Genomic DNA, 13,956 nt, shown 5'->3' with positions numbered 1-13,956 from the left:
CATTGAAGTTCAAGGAGTCCATAGTATTTCTTTCATAATTTGGGAAAAATTATCACACGAGAATTGGGGACACAGCTCCAATAACTCTACGGCAGTTTGGACCTCAGGTGCAAGAGATACCACAGAGTTTCACCCTGTCCAATGGATCAGAATTTGCTGTCCTACATTCAGGCTGCTACAGGAAGATACAAAAGAGAAGACAGATTGGTCTTTTTTCTCCCCTATGTTTCTGAGACAAAAAAAGGAGTCAAACTTTTGAAAGAAAAAATATGTTCAATATTCTAGAAAGGAAACTAACAGTTGAAATGGGATCATCAGCTAATTTTTTTCTGCTGCCAAGAGCAAAGGAAGTAGGACAGATAACGCCCCTGGGAGGCTTTCCTGGGGAGGAGGGGAGGGGACAGGGGCGTCACGTGACCTTTCGCCCAACACATCCATTCCAGGACATTTTATGAACATTGTATTTTGAGATTAGGGCCTTCAGATTTTTTAAATCTGCCCTATAAACACTAATGATAATAATGGCTTATATGTATACATTATATGTAGCACCTCATTTCATCCTTGCAAGAACATTTCCATTATAGAGAAGCACAAATCAAGTTAAAGACAGGATAAATAACTTGCCCAAAGTTATATGTATTTTAGACATAGATTTGGAATTTGAATCCCAACCTTGCATTCTTAGCTCTGAAACTCTTCTGCCTTTCCTAACAAACAGCAAATAGTGTGAGCAGAGATTCTTCTCCATTTGTCTGAAGGGAAACCGTATGTAAGCTTCAAAGACAAGCCCATCCTGGATTCCTTCACTCTCACCTGAATGACCATACGACCGACTCTGTAGCTCTGTGATGTCTAGCAAGAGGACCCCGCATGCAGGCTTTGTCTCCCCTATGGTGGAGACGCGGATTTGGGGGCATTACGGAGTCTCATTCACGTCCACCGTCCCCACTGTGTCCCAGTATCACCCACGTGTCAGTGAGCACAGTGACTGATCAAGGAATTGTTGAAATCATAACCGGCTGACCGAACTCTCAACAGGTTATTAATGATATTTTCCATAGAATTCATGTCTTTTCAGGGCTATCCTAAAATCTCCAAAGATGACTCCATCTAGAAGGGAAGGGACCGACCAAAAGGAGCTTTCTGAAAAGGCTTCTCACTGTTTATTATGATCCCTTGGGAGATATGAATCCTTATGTTCCTATAGTCTTAAAGTTAGCACCTCAATCAGTAATTCCTTTAAAGTGATTTGCTTGATATTTACCTATTTATTTTTAAGTCATCTCCCTTTTTACAGTAAAAATGTAGCTTCATTCAGACCCATTCCTTCGTTCCTGTTCTGCTCTTAGGGTGGTTTGGGGCTCAACAGAAGAGATTTGAGCAAGGTCCTAGTGACACCACTGGCTTCCTGCACCAACAACACTGCCCCGAAAGGGTGTGTTTTAGGTCAAGGTTAGTGTCCCTTCATATGGTGCTACTTACAACCGCTGGTGAGGGGACGTGGATGCTTGCAACAGACCGCGGGCGGATGTGGTTGACCAGATGGCAGAGGACGACGCCATCCATGAGCGCTGCCCCCAGGTCCTCGTGCAGACTGACCTTCAGCCTCATCTCGATGCTCTGTTGGGGAAATCAGAAGGAAGCCAGTTGCTATCGACACTGAGGCAGCCGAGGGTAAAATATAATTATAGGTATTTATGAACCGCGGCACTCATTTCACTATGGGGGATGAGGATAAGAATGTCCCGAAAACACTGCTATTATTTACATCTTCTCCAATAATATTAAAAATCCTTCTGCGTAAAAACAAATTTAGTTGTGTCTAAAATTTTTAATTAGCAGAATGAAGGAAATCATGGAATCGCTTCTTGAGCTCAATGCTTCCTCAGCCTTGGCTATGAAAATATACACACAGAATGAATTGATAAATAAAAACCAAATCTGACTGGTTCAGACGGTCTGCATGGGACAGAAGAGGGATTACGAGATGCCTTTTAAACTATGTTTTAGTTGAGAAATCAATTTTTGTTCTTTTTTAAAAAATTAAACTTTTGATTTTGAGATAACTTGAGATTCATATGCATTTGTAAGAAATAATACACAGAGATTCCACATATCCTGTGTCCAGTTTCCCCCAGTGGTAACAACTTGCAAAAAGACAACCAGGATATTGACGTCGATAGAGTCAAGACACACAACATTCTCAACACCACGAGGATCCCTCCAAGTCTGAGATACAGGAGGCAAAAAGCAAGCCCGTGGAGCTCATTCTCATGCTGCTCCTCAAGTCCCAAGGACCCTGGCCAGTCGGCTTTCTTCTCTTTACCTTTCAGAGTGTTCTTCTGTTTGCTTTATATATAATGTCTAGGAGTTTAAGTGCATTTAGTGGGAGGGAAAGGGAAAAGTATGTCTACTTCATCCTCTTGTAAATCATTTTTAAAACCTCAGATAAAAGTTTCTGCTTTGCAACAGAAACTCCTTTTAACTGGATAATGCTCTATGAAAGGACGAATTAATTTGGTGATTTACAATACGTGAACACTTAAAAAAAAGTGCATATGACAGAATAGTGTTACATAAATATCTTGCAGAATCGTACTGTTTGTAGACACATTTCTTAAAGTACTCTTTCAGTCCCTAATTTTATGTCACGAAATTAAAACATAACTGATCAATATGACCCATGCCTAAGATAAAATTATAAGGTATCACTCTTTGAGAGGCATATCTTAGCTTCTGGTCTTATTGGCATAGATCTTGCAAAGTTCGCCTTCCAAGTTTACAGCACATCCAAATACTCTAAATGACAGGGGTCTGACTTTCCCCCCTTGTGCTTGTTGAATCAACCACCATGGCTTAAAGTGGTGGTAAAGTTGTTTTTTTTTCTTTCCTCTGGACCACCTACCACCTGCTAAACCATATATAGAGTACCATTTGCTATAACAAAGATGCCAATGTACCTTAATTTAATTTAAATTTTATTCACAGGCTTCATTGCTCATTTGTATAACTCAATACTATCTAAAATTGCATATTTATTTGTTTCCTTCTTATTTACTATCTCTTCCCAATAGACTATAAGCTTCATAACAGCAGGGACCTTCTTGTTCTCTCCCTATGTCCATTGCCTGGAATGGCAGTCAATAAACATTAGTTACTGAAAGGAGAAGATTTAACATAAAATGTATCTCCTCCAAAAAGATTTCTTATACTTTTCTAGTTAAGAGCTATGGTACTTCTCTTGGAACATAAAGCACTTATGTAGCAATTCATAATGTGCTGCCCTTAATAACTAACACCAATGTCTTCTTCCTCGGTAACTGGCCTCTGTGCTGTTATTTAATCTTCCATGTGGGTGGACAACCATCTACAGAGTGCCCACCAGGAACTGAGAAATGCAAAAGGAATAAGACAGCCATGGTCCCTGCCATCACCAAGCTTGAAATCTATGGCACCCAGCACATGACTTCATCCTTGGTAGGAACTCAGATGGTTTGTCCATTGAATGATTACTTTAAAAGCTCTGACCACTTTGGGGTACAAAATGAGGATAAGTCTAAATATCTTTAAATTAATGTAATATTATTATTAAGTAAATAAATGACAGGGCATTATTTTAAAGTATACCTGAATTAAAATAGTGCTAGTATTTATACATATATATTAAGTATTTTTCCTTACATTATCTCATATTAATATATTCCTCACAAAACCCCACTAAAGTAGATTAGAACTAGTTTTTAGTACAGGAAGAGACTGAGACTCAGTGTTGTTATATGACTTGCCCAATATTGGTCAGTCAGTAAGTGACCTAGCTAGATGTGAATCTAGGATTGTTTGCAATACTTCAAAGTCCTATTTTTTTAAAGGTAGAGACGGAGTCCCATGCTGTTACCCAGGCTGGAGTGCAGTGGCACCATCACAGCTCACTGTGAACGTGGAACTCCTGGGCTTAAGGGATCCTCCGTCTCAGCTTCCCAAGTCACTAGGAGTACAGATCTGGTCACTAGCCACCAGATCTGGCTAACTTTTTAAATTTTTTATAGAGATGGAGTCTTGCTATGTTGTCCAGGCTGGTCTTGAACTCCTGGCCTCAAGTGATCCCCTCACCTCAGCCTCCCCAAATGCTGGGATTATAGGTACAAGCCACTGTGCCTGGCCCTATTTTTAAAAAATATAGAATGTTGCTTCACTTCTGAAAATTATTCCTTAGTTACATAATATTTCTTGGGTACCTCACGGAGTTGTTCCACCAGCTCTTTTTCTTCTCTCATCTGTTCCATTTTCCTCCGGATTGTAAACTGTGGGTCTATAGATTCCAAATTTCTCTGAGGTCTTAGAAACACTACAATAGAAAGGGAAAAAAAAGTTTTTATGTAGTGCCTTATACAAGTTGCCACATAGCACTATTCATATTAAAACTAAACAGTGTTTTTATGTATTGAAAATAATTCATTTGCCACTCGAAGAAACAAAAGAAATTCTGATTTCACAGGGAAAGTTTGATTCGAGTACTCTAAAAGAGATTATGTTTTAAACGACACTGGATTGTGTGGACTAACAAGCTGTATTTTTTGGTGATAATAAACCGAATCCGGGGAAGGGTCTGTCATTGTTGGGACCATTCCAGGCCACTTCTCTGACAGATGGCCTTTCTTTCTCACCTTTCCACTGTTTTCATTCTAAGTTTTAATTTACACTTACAAACTTTTCATTAAATTCAGAAAATTTCTTTCAAATAGATGGCTCTAGAATTGTTTTGCTTATTAAAAATAAGCACAGATTAATGTTTTTGTTGGCATAAAATTTTTCTGGGTTAAGAACTAAGTGATGGGTTAAGAACTAAGTGATGATACAAGGATTACATATCCGAGTGTGAAGTGGAAAAATTCTGCCTCCTAACCTGTCCCTGACAGGGTATCCAAAAAGTTAGCTCTCTGGAGATGAGCACAGACTTCTTTTAGAAAGGCTGGCAAGATTAGAGACAGCTTAAGAGATCATCAGTGGCTTCAGGTCCTTAAAGTTACAACCTCCAAGAATAGCAACTAGCAGTGTGCTCCCTCTATAAGGAGTGAAGAAAATGCACGCTCTTAACCTCTGAAGACTAACATGTTTTAAAGACCAATCAAGAAGGTAAAAATATTCTATATGGAAGAGTGATTCTGGCAAGCGCATTAATTAATTTTTATGCTAGAAAGCCCAGGGCAGATCTAAACTTAAATTTCTGTCTTCTTAGAAATTTTTGTCTTAGACTATCAACTTTCTATGCACACAGAGGGAACAAAAAGCTGTTAACAGCCCAGATTGGGGTGGGGAAGGGAAGTCCTTCAGAAGATTTTGGGCAGGAAACTCCAATTTTAGAAGTCAATACTGCATAAAAGGCTACACTGGTGTACTGCAATTGCAGTAGTTTCAATCACTATAACTTAATGTCAAAAAAACAGCATGCAACTTTTATTCTATCCTGACAAACATTTCCTATGGGCCACTTTAGGAATTATTTCAATGTATTAGGTTTTTAAAAATAAATATAGTTTACAAATATAATATTAATACTTTGGATAAAAGACTCAAGTATATATTCCATATAATAAAAAATCCTGTGTTTGCTTAACTATTAATACATCATTTTAATCTCATGTGTACCTCTGAACATGCATTATGCTTCTCACATCTCAGTATTTTATTTCTAAATTAGTTCTAGGATATTTGCATCAGCATTCTGATACTCTATGGAAGAGGAGAAAGTGGACATATCTTAAATCCTTGACTGTACAGTTCCTGAAGAAAGAGGATGATCTAATGTACATAAGCCTTTCGCCTTCCAGAACCGCAGAGAGGCGTCAGCTTGTGGCCGGGGCCTCTGCCGGACACCACCGAGGGAAGTCACAGGCAAAAAGAGTCAAAGGCATGTCACAGAAGGGCTGTCGCCAAGTCCCACGAAACCCAAACCTCACAGGAAGTGAGTCCAATTGGTTAAAAAAAACAAAGCCATAGCCCTCAAAAGAAGGACAGAATGGCCAGACAGGGAATGATGAAAAGTTCACGGAGCAAAGGGAAACAAGGAAAAATTTTGCAAACTAAGAAGCATGGAAGAAATTGGAGAATGAGTTTAACTTGCCTTTACACCATCTCAAGCGAAACAACAACAAAAAACCTACCTATTTAAGCATAGAAACCAGAAGAGAAATATATAAAAAGGTAAAATCTAGAAATAATTCATACCCACAAACAAGAGTCAACCAAATTTTACCAAAAAAGTCAAGGAATGTGGGTAGAATTGGGTAATACACACATGCGCCAGCAGGGGGCGCCTCAACATCGCTTAAACAAGTCTTTTTTGCCCTTTTTTTTTCTGGGGGTAATCTCATCTAATACAGCGTGTTTAATATTTTCAATATGTTTTTATTGGCATATTTCATTCTGAATATGAAACTATCAGGAAGTTAAATGACCCATGAGCTTTTGTTCAACAGAGCACAATTTGAGTATCTAGGCCTTATTAGAGCACTGTGTGAGATTTCAGGATAATGAGTGGTGTCTGGGTTTTAATTTCCTGGAATCGTTTTTCATTTTAAATTCCTGCGCAGGTTAAAAACACAACATGCACGTTTGGGCATTTGCCCTATGAATGTTAGGCAATTAAAAAGTGTTAAAAAAAAAACAACACTTGAACTGTGGTTTTTTAAAGTGAGCACTTCAAATGTACATAAAATTATTGGAAACCATGACTATCTTACTACTAGTTTTCTAAGTGCATTAATTACTATGAAATATATGAGAATTTAAAATAATCTATTTAGGCTCATAATAAGCCTACCAAGCACACAAATGCTTATTTTGCTGGGTTTGATACAACAGAATCATTTTACTGGGGCCAGTAAGGTAGCACTGATTATATTACTAGTTTTTTTTTTTTTCTTTCAAGTCCTATTTAAATAATAAATCCAGTGACCAGTCAAGCCTTCAGGAAATTGATCTATAATAGAATTATTCTGATTTTCCTTAATTTCATGTCACTAAATTTCAAGAACTCCCTTACATAATCCAGGAGAATAAAAGTTTAGCTTGAGGCTATGAGACAATATTAAGGAGTAGCCCCACGGTGAGCACCTGTTTTTCAAATCAAACTACCCCTGACTGTTTAGATGTAAATAAGAAGGGAAAATTAGTGGCAAGAGAACAGTGTGTGTATGAGTGGTTGTGAGTGTGTGTGTGTGTGTCTGTGTGTGTAGGAAGAGACAGGGAGGTAGGCTGATTTAAGATAAAGGGGAAAAAAAAGAGTCCTGCTTAAGCTAAACTTACAGTTTAATTACTATATGTCAAAGAAGTAACATTTAAATGAAGATTTGTTCATGTATGTAATTTATTTAGCAGGAGAGATGAACAGGTGCCCTGCTGGGAATGGTGAGCGATCTTGTGCAGAATATCGAACTCACCCTTGCAGGTGCAGGTCAAATTCTACTGATTTTTCCATTATCTCTACATTTCCTTTCACCCTCCTCCCCACCCTCATCCCTGAGCTGGGAATAATTTCTGTCTCCTGCAAACTACAAAATTCTTCATCTGTCTCTCCTGTGACACTCACCACTTTCTAACAGTAGAGCTATAGTTCTTTCCATTATAGATTGTTAAGAGTTTAATGTCTGTTTCCAACTAGTACCACCTGCCCCTGCCCCACAAAGCTATGAGTTGGGCAAGATGAGTTGTTGAATGAATAAATGAAACAAGTGTTTCAAAAACTCCCTCATTCAAACATCAGTCTATTTGTAGAGTGGCTTGCAGACATTATCCTGTCCTAATCATCAGTCATCTGAACTTTTCCTCTCATAAAAAATCTCCTAAGCTTAGTTTCCATGTTTGAATGTATTAGACTCTGAAATAAAAGTTCCATGAATCTCAGCAGATCTTGGCTGCCTTTTTCAGAGCTGTGTCCATAGTAATGAGCTTCATGCCTAGCACATAATAGGCACTTGATAGACATTTAAGGATGGGTACAAGAAATCCTTTCTCTAACTGTAAGAACATCTTTCAGTTAAGCAAAGAAAGCAAGCCCAATGCTCTAAAAATTGTCCCAAATGTACTTTATCACTTAATTATTGCATGGAATGCACTCTTCGTATAAAAAAAATCAACCTATGTTATTATCCTTCATGACCTAAATTTAACTCAAGCAGAGATTTCTTCTCTGTGGAAATACGAGATTTTGAAATATGGCTCTCAAACTTCCGTTGGAAATTAAGAATCTCCACTGGGTAGGCTGTTAAAGATATACAAAGTCAAGGGCAGCAATATGGTAGCTTTGAAAAAATATCATGTGCTTTAGATTAAAAAAAAACCTATCAGTGCTTACTCTCAATTCTACACCAAATAAATGAGCATCTCTGAGTGTGGAGCTTAGGTATCTCTAGTTTTAAAAACACCCAGGTGATTCTAACACAAAAGCTGAATTGAGAACCACTGAAAAGCTTCCCAGTTCCACAGTTTACTCATTATTATCATGGGGAACATAATACCTGTAGCACAAGATTATTGTAAAAAATTAAGGAAAATGTCTGTACACTGGCTCAAGATGAATATGCCCATTCATTCATTCTCTGGTCATAATTTAAAGATCAATTTTTCAATAAGTATAAAGTTAGCACCTACCAATTCATTACAAATGAAAAAGCAAAAGTGATCTAAAAGAAGCCAGGAGGGGTTTTAAACTTAAAAGTGAAGGGGAACAAGAGAGATTCGGTGAGAGGGCACAGAGCAAGGGAACGCGGAAGTTTAACGCGGAAGTTTTCAGGTTGAGAACAAACTGAGGTGGGACTGCGCACCCAGTTCCAGGCGTGGGAAGATCTCCAGGCCAAGTTCCACATGCTCCTCTGCCCATCCAGGAGGCAGAACTTTGGGGACTGTGGGAATTCAAACTCCTGAGGAACTTCTAGCCAGTTGCCATCTTTAAAAATCTCTTTGAAGAATAAGTTTTAGAGAGAACAGGGAATTTAAAATGAGATAGAACTGGAATAAAATATTCGAAAGAATTGAAATAAAAGGGGAATAAAGAAGGACAGTGAACAAGGTATAAAAACGACAACTTTACCACGAATAACAACTAAAAAATATGAATGAAAGTCAAGTTACATTATGTTCGGCTGAGTTGGTAATAAGATGCTGTTTACTGCCGAAGGTTATTTACAAAGGTAGCTGCAGATACTGAATAATGGAGAAAACATGAGGAAACAAAACTGATGTTGTAATCAGCTTTGAAATGCCAAGAGAGGTCGCTAAACGGTATCCTCAACTGAAGAGGAACCAGTAGGAAGACACAAAAAGTAGGCTGTGTCCCTCTCACGACACCAGCTCACAGACTTGTAGTCATAGAGTGCAGCTTCTTTAATTTAAAAAATGTGTTGGAAAATGTATTCCAATCACAAGGCGAAGTCTAGAACAAAGAGAATGAAGATCTACATAAAAGATCAAATCTGGGAATATGCACAAATATTTGTAAAGACTGTTTCTGCCCAGAAAATTTTCTGTTGCCCGAGGCACAGCAGATACAAATTGCAAGTAGGGAATAATGACAACCGCTAAACATCTGACATGACTGACACAGCCACGTGAATATTGAAAACAATGCCTTTATTATTATTGTGATACAGGATCATAGCTGCATGTGAAATCCCTGGAGTTTTCACTCATGGAAAAAATACCAAATAATTATTGCAAAAAGTATTCTATTTTTAGAAACATTTTCACAATGATTGTTATCTCTAGAAATCTTAGAATTTTTAATAAAAAGAAGGCAGCCTGGCTTAATACTCTGTATCTAGTGTCCTCTATAAACATCTGTAGAATGTTGTGGTAGGGATGACTCAAGAGTTAGTAGCTCTTGATCTCACCTCCACCTCTGCCCTGCAGTGTCGTGACCTGGGCAGCTCACCGCACGTTTCTGGTTATAGTCAGTTCATCCATAAGGATAGAAATTCTACCGCTACATAACACATCTAATTCTTTCCCAACTTTAAAAAAAGTCCTTTGGTTTCGGATATCATTCCTAAGGAAATACCAAACCACACATAAATCTTTCATTCTAGGCCTTATTTCCTTCAGACAACATCAGACCCATAAATAGCTATGCTTTCTGAAAAACAAAAATGCCTCCCTCCTCTTTTTTTTTTTTATAATTTATAAGTAAAGGAACTCTTTATCAAGAAAGTTTCCATCTAGCCCTCTTCAACTTTTAGAATTTAAAACAGGATGATATAAGGAGGGCCTTTGGTTTCAAGATTATTGTTCTTTAATCGTACTTATTTTCAGTTAAAAAATTTAGATAGCTATGAAATGTTCACATTACTTTTAGAACTAACCTGCCAAAGTATTCACTAACCTTCCACATAAGGAAATTGTAAAAGCATTTTGGTTGAATTTTAACTAAAAATCACAGCAAGTGTTTTCATACACATTTTCCAAGTATTACCTATAACAGTTAGATAAAAAGATAAGTATTATCAGAAAATATATTTTTCCATTGGGTTTGCATTGTGGGGATACCTCACATCTCCCTTCCCTGTAAGTCATGCTCTCTGTTTCATTTAACATGACTACAATCACTTTGTATTTTGAAGTAAAATGTTTAAAATCTGAACTAGCATGAGTCTAGAATGGAGATTAAGATATATGTGGTATGTAGATCTAACTAAACATATTTATTTTATTTTCATCTCTTAGGCTATTTAATGGCACAAAATTAAAAGATATCTACATTAATCCTAGCTCAGTGTCCTCATTTGTTTATTTATACATTTGATTCTCAGGCCAAGTTACTATTAATGAATATTATACAGATGAACTTACATACAAGGTGTCAAAGATCAAAACATGCAAATAATTTGGAAAAAAAAAGGAGAAGGCAAATGATTTCTCTTCATCTTTAGAAATTTCTCAACATTAACATTATTTTCAGTGCAACACTCTAGGATCAGCTGCAGTACATTTTAATTACCTTAAAACTCTCATATGGTAAGCATAAATAATAAAAGGTCAAACTCTAAAAGCATTTAGTTCAGATGTAGGAGCAAACAGAGATAATCCAAATGTGTAGACCCCAAAACTTGGTAAACAAGCAAACCAAAAAACCCAAGCAGAAAAGGTAGGAAAGAGAGTATTAAAAAGTTTTCCCCAAATTCAGAATATTCAAGATAATTAAACTGTAGTTTGACAAGCTGCTGGAGAACACTCCACATGCACTTTTCTGGACTTCATTTTCTAGGCTTACTCATTATCTCTTGTATCAAGCATGCAGGAAAATACACTCTATCTTCGCTGCACAGAACAGAACGTTCAATATTCTCACTGGCTTATTAATGAGAACATCAGAGAATAGGTACAAAGCCACCTACCATTGTCACTGTCTCCTTCAGATGGAACACTGTAGCTAGAGCTGTCCCATGTCTGTGCCTGTGTAAGTGTGTTGAAGGAGATAGGAGGAAGAATGAGGGCTGGGTCTGCAGGGGAGCCAGAGAGCCAGTCCGCGTACAGTTGCACAAGGACCAGGAAAAACCAAAGGGGCAGCAGCATTTCACAAATGGCATAGGGTTTATATGGAAATGGAGAGTGGATTTCATTTATATGGGGTTTAATTTCAAATGTACAATACAGGAGAAGAATGAAAGATGGCGCATGGAATAAAAAGAATGATAAAAACTGAGTGTTAGTACTCATCAACATATACTTTGCATGCAGTTAATATCGTTAATCTTAACAGTTCCGCAAGCCCACAGCCTTTAGAGCATTAATGAATCAGGTCAGCAGAAAGAAAGAGTACCCACAGGTTAAGTAGATACATACTAAAAGAGCTACGAGATACCTTTCTCAAAGACTTTCTAAATAACTAACAATCTTAGCAAATACGATTCACACAAAAAATTCGGTCACACAGGACAAAGCTTAATATCTGTAAATATATCTATTATTTAGAAATAAAACTATTATAGAATCATCGTTTACCATTAGTGATTTCTTTTCCCCAAGGCAAAGTAAAATTTCTTTTTAAAGACATCTATAGGTCTGCTGTCACGCATTCTTGACAGCTGAATCTAGCCAACTGTTTCCTTAATCCTTGACATATACTTTTCAATAGTGTCTTCAATATTGCTCAGTAAAGAAAAAAATCCCCCCAAAACCCAAACAATTTTGGTCACTAGTAGAGTCTATTTAACAACAAACCCAATTAAACAATAGATGTCAATCAATTTTAATAATTTCTGAGTTGGTCATTTATGAAATGATATTCCTTATTTTTGCAGTAAATATACATATAATAATTCCATATTTAGGAAATATCTATGTAATTTTTTATTCTATCATAAGGCAGGGCCAGTAAAATAAAAGGACATGGTTCTTGGAATGAATATTTTGGTATGTGCAGTTGTCTTTCTTTGGAGGGAAAAAAGAGAAGAGAAAAATATTTATTTTGAAGAAAACTGTCAGCCCACTTTAAGAATCTAAGTTCTCATTCCAACTTGCTAACTTGAGCAGTCTGTTTTTACTGATAACAGAAATCACATAAATCCACATACTTAATTTTGAAATAAAAATTAATTGGCTTTAAACATTCTAAAACAATAAAAAAATCTATCTTTTTTAATCATATGATCTCCAATTGAGATAACCAGGTGTACTATTTTCCAGAAAATGTGAAAAATAGATACCATACTATTTAAAAATTACTAAATCAAATGGAAAAAAAAATTCCAATACATAATGCTAGTTTGTAAAGTTCCAACATGCCACTTGATGTTCCTGAAGATAAATCTACATTATTTATAGCAACCAAACTCCACCGAGCTTTCAACATTTAGAACAATTTCCACATTGGTTAGTCAGCATTATAGAACGGCTGAAAGCTTGGAAAGGAAATTATTTTTGTTTTCTGCTATTTAAAATAAATACTCCATTTATTTCTCACCACTGCAAAAAATTTGAAATGATTTAACAGTACCAGTACAATGTAAGCCTTAACTTTGATAAGTTTAGACGCCATAAAAGGGATAAAAAAGTCACTGAAATAATTATACAACTAAATTGCAAGTTGCACATTCAAAAGAATATTATTCTTTGGAGATCCGTTCACCTTTTGATTTTCTCCATTATGAATTATTTTAAAATTGTGCAAAACTTCCTACAAGGATGAGGAGGAAGTCTGCAGCCCTATGTGACGTCCTCAGTGTGTAGAGGTCAGTCTCCTGCGGGTTATCACTGCAGGCATAGATAAGGCCTGTCCATACTCACCTCCATTCCTCCCAGAACACACCTGAGACCATGGAACTGGGAGCCCAGCTCAGGGCCCTCAGCCCAGATCTGGTCACGCTCACTTAGTTCCAAACACGAGAGGCCAGCCATTTGAGTCTTACTTCATGTACAATTTAGCTCCCCCTATAGCACCCATTAACTCTTGTCACATCCAAGCATTTTCTCAAATGGCTTTTGTCCTAACAGCCCGTTCAAACTGCCGGGAAACCATCACACTTGGCTACATGTTAGCCATCAATCAACTTGCTTCAAGAATGAAAAACATTTCCTTTATTAAAGAATCATCTTTTGTTTGTTTTTTTCCCAGGTTCCCAAATATACATATGTATACCTCTCACTGTTGTCAAAATGCCTTACTGGAAAACCTGAGAACATCTGAGTTCTTGACCAGCTTTTGCTTAAACATGCCTGAGTCCTTTATCAGCACTTGCTTAAAAGCATTAGTAGTGAGTGCAGGCTAAATACTAAACAGTCAAAAATATCAAAACAAAGAAAGATCTAAAAGAAGGAAGGCAGCATAAGAACTTTAAATAAACGGAGAAATCAAAAGAACCACGTTTTTCTATAGAGTCCTTTTTAACGTCAATAGTTGTTCTGCACATTGCTTCGATTTACTTTTATAAATAAACTAATAACAAATTAAAGTTGGTAATG

At 37.0% G+C, this 13,956-nt stretch overlaps 1 protein-coding gene across 2 annotated transcripts in view; it reads right to left on the bottom strand.

Moving 5' to 3' along the window:
• LRCH1 (leucine rich repeats and calponin homology domain containing 1) overlaps positions 1-13,956 on the bottom strand; it is a 167,100-nt gene that overhangs the window by 21,029 nt on the left and 132,115 nt on the right. For both annotated transcript variants that reach the window (XM_045567279.1, XM_045567280.1), the window contains exons 16-17: positions 4,239-4,348; positions 1,486-1,623 (exon numbers count right to left, since the gene is read on the bottom strand). In XM_045567279.1, coding sequence (XP_045423235.1) covers positions 1,486-1,623; positions 4,239-4,348 — 248 coding nt within the window. The remainder of the gene's footprint in view (positions 1-1,485; positions 1,624-4,238; positions 4,349-13,956) is intronic.

This window comes from Lemur catta, chromosome 13, assembly GCF_020740605.2.
Source record: "Lemur catta isolate mLemCat1 chromosome 13, mLemCat1.pri, whole genome shotgun sequence".
Classification (NCBI taxonomy): domain Eukaryota; kingdom Metazoa; phylum Chordata; class Mammalia; order Primates; family Lemuridae; genus Lemur; species Lemur catta.
The sequence above is the reverse complement of the archived record's forward strand: the minus strand, read 5'-3'. Positions and strand labels throughout refer to the sequence as shown.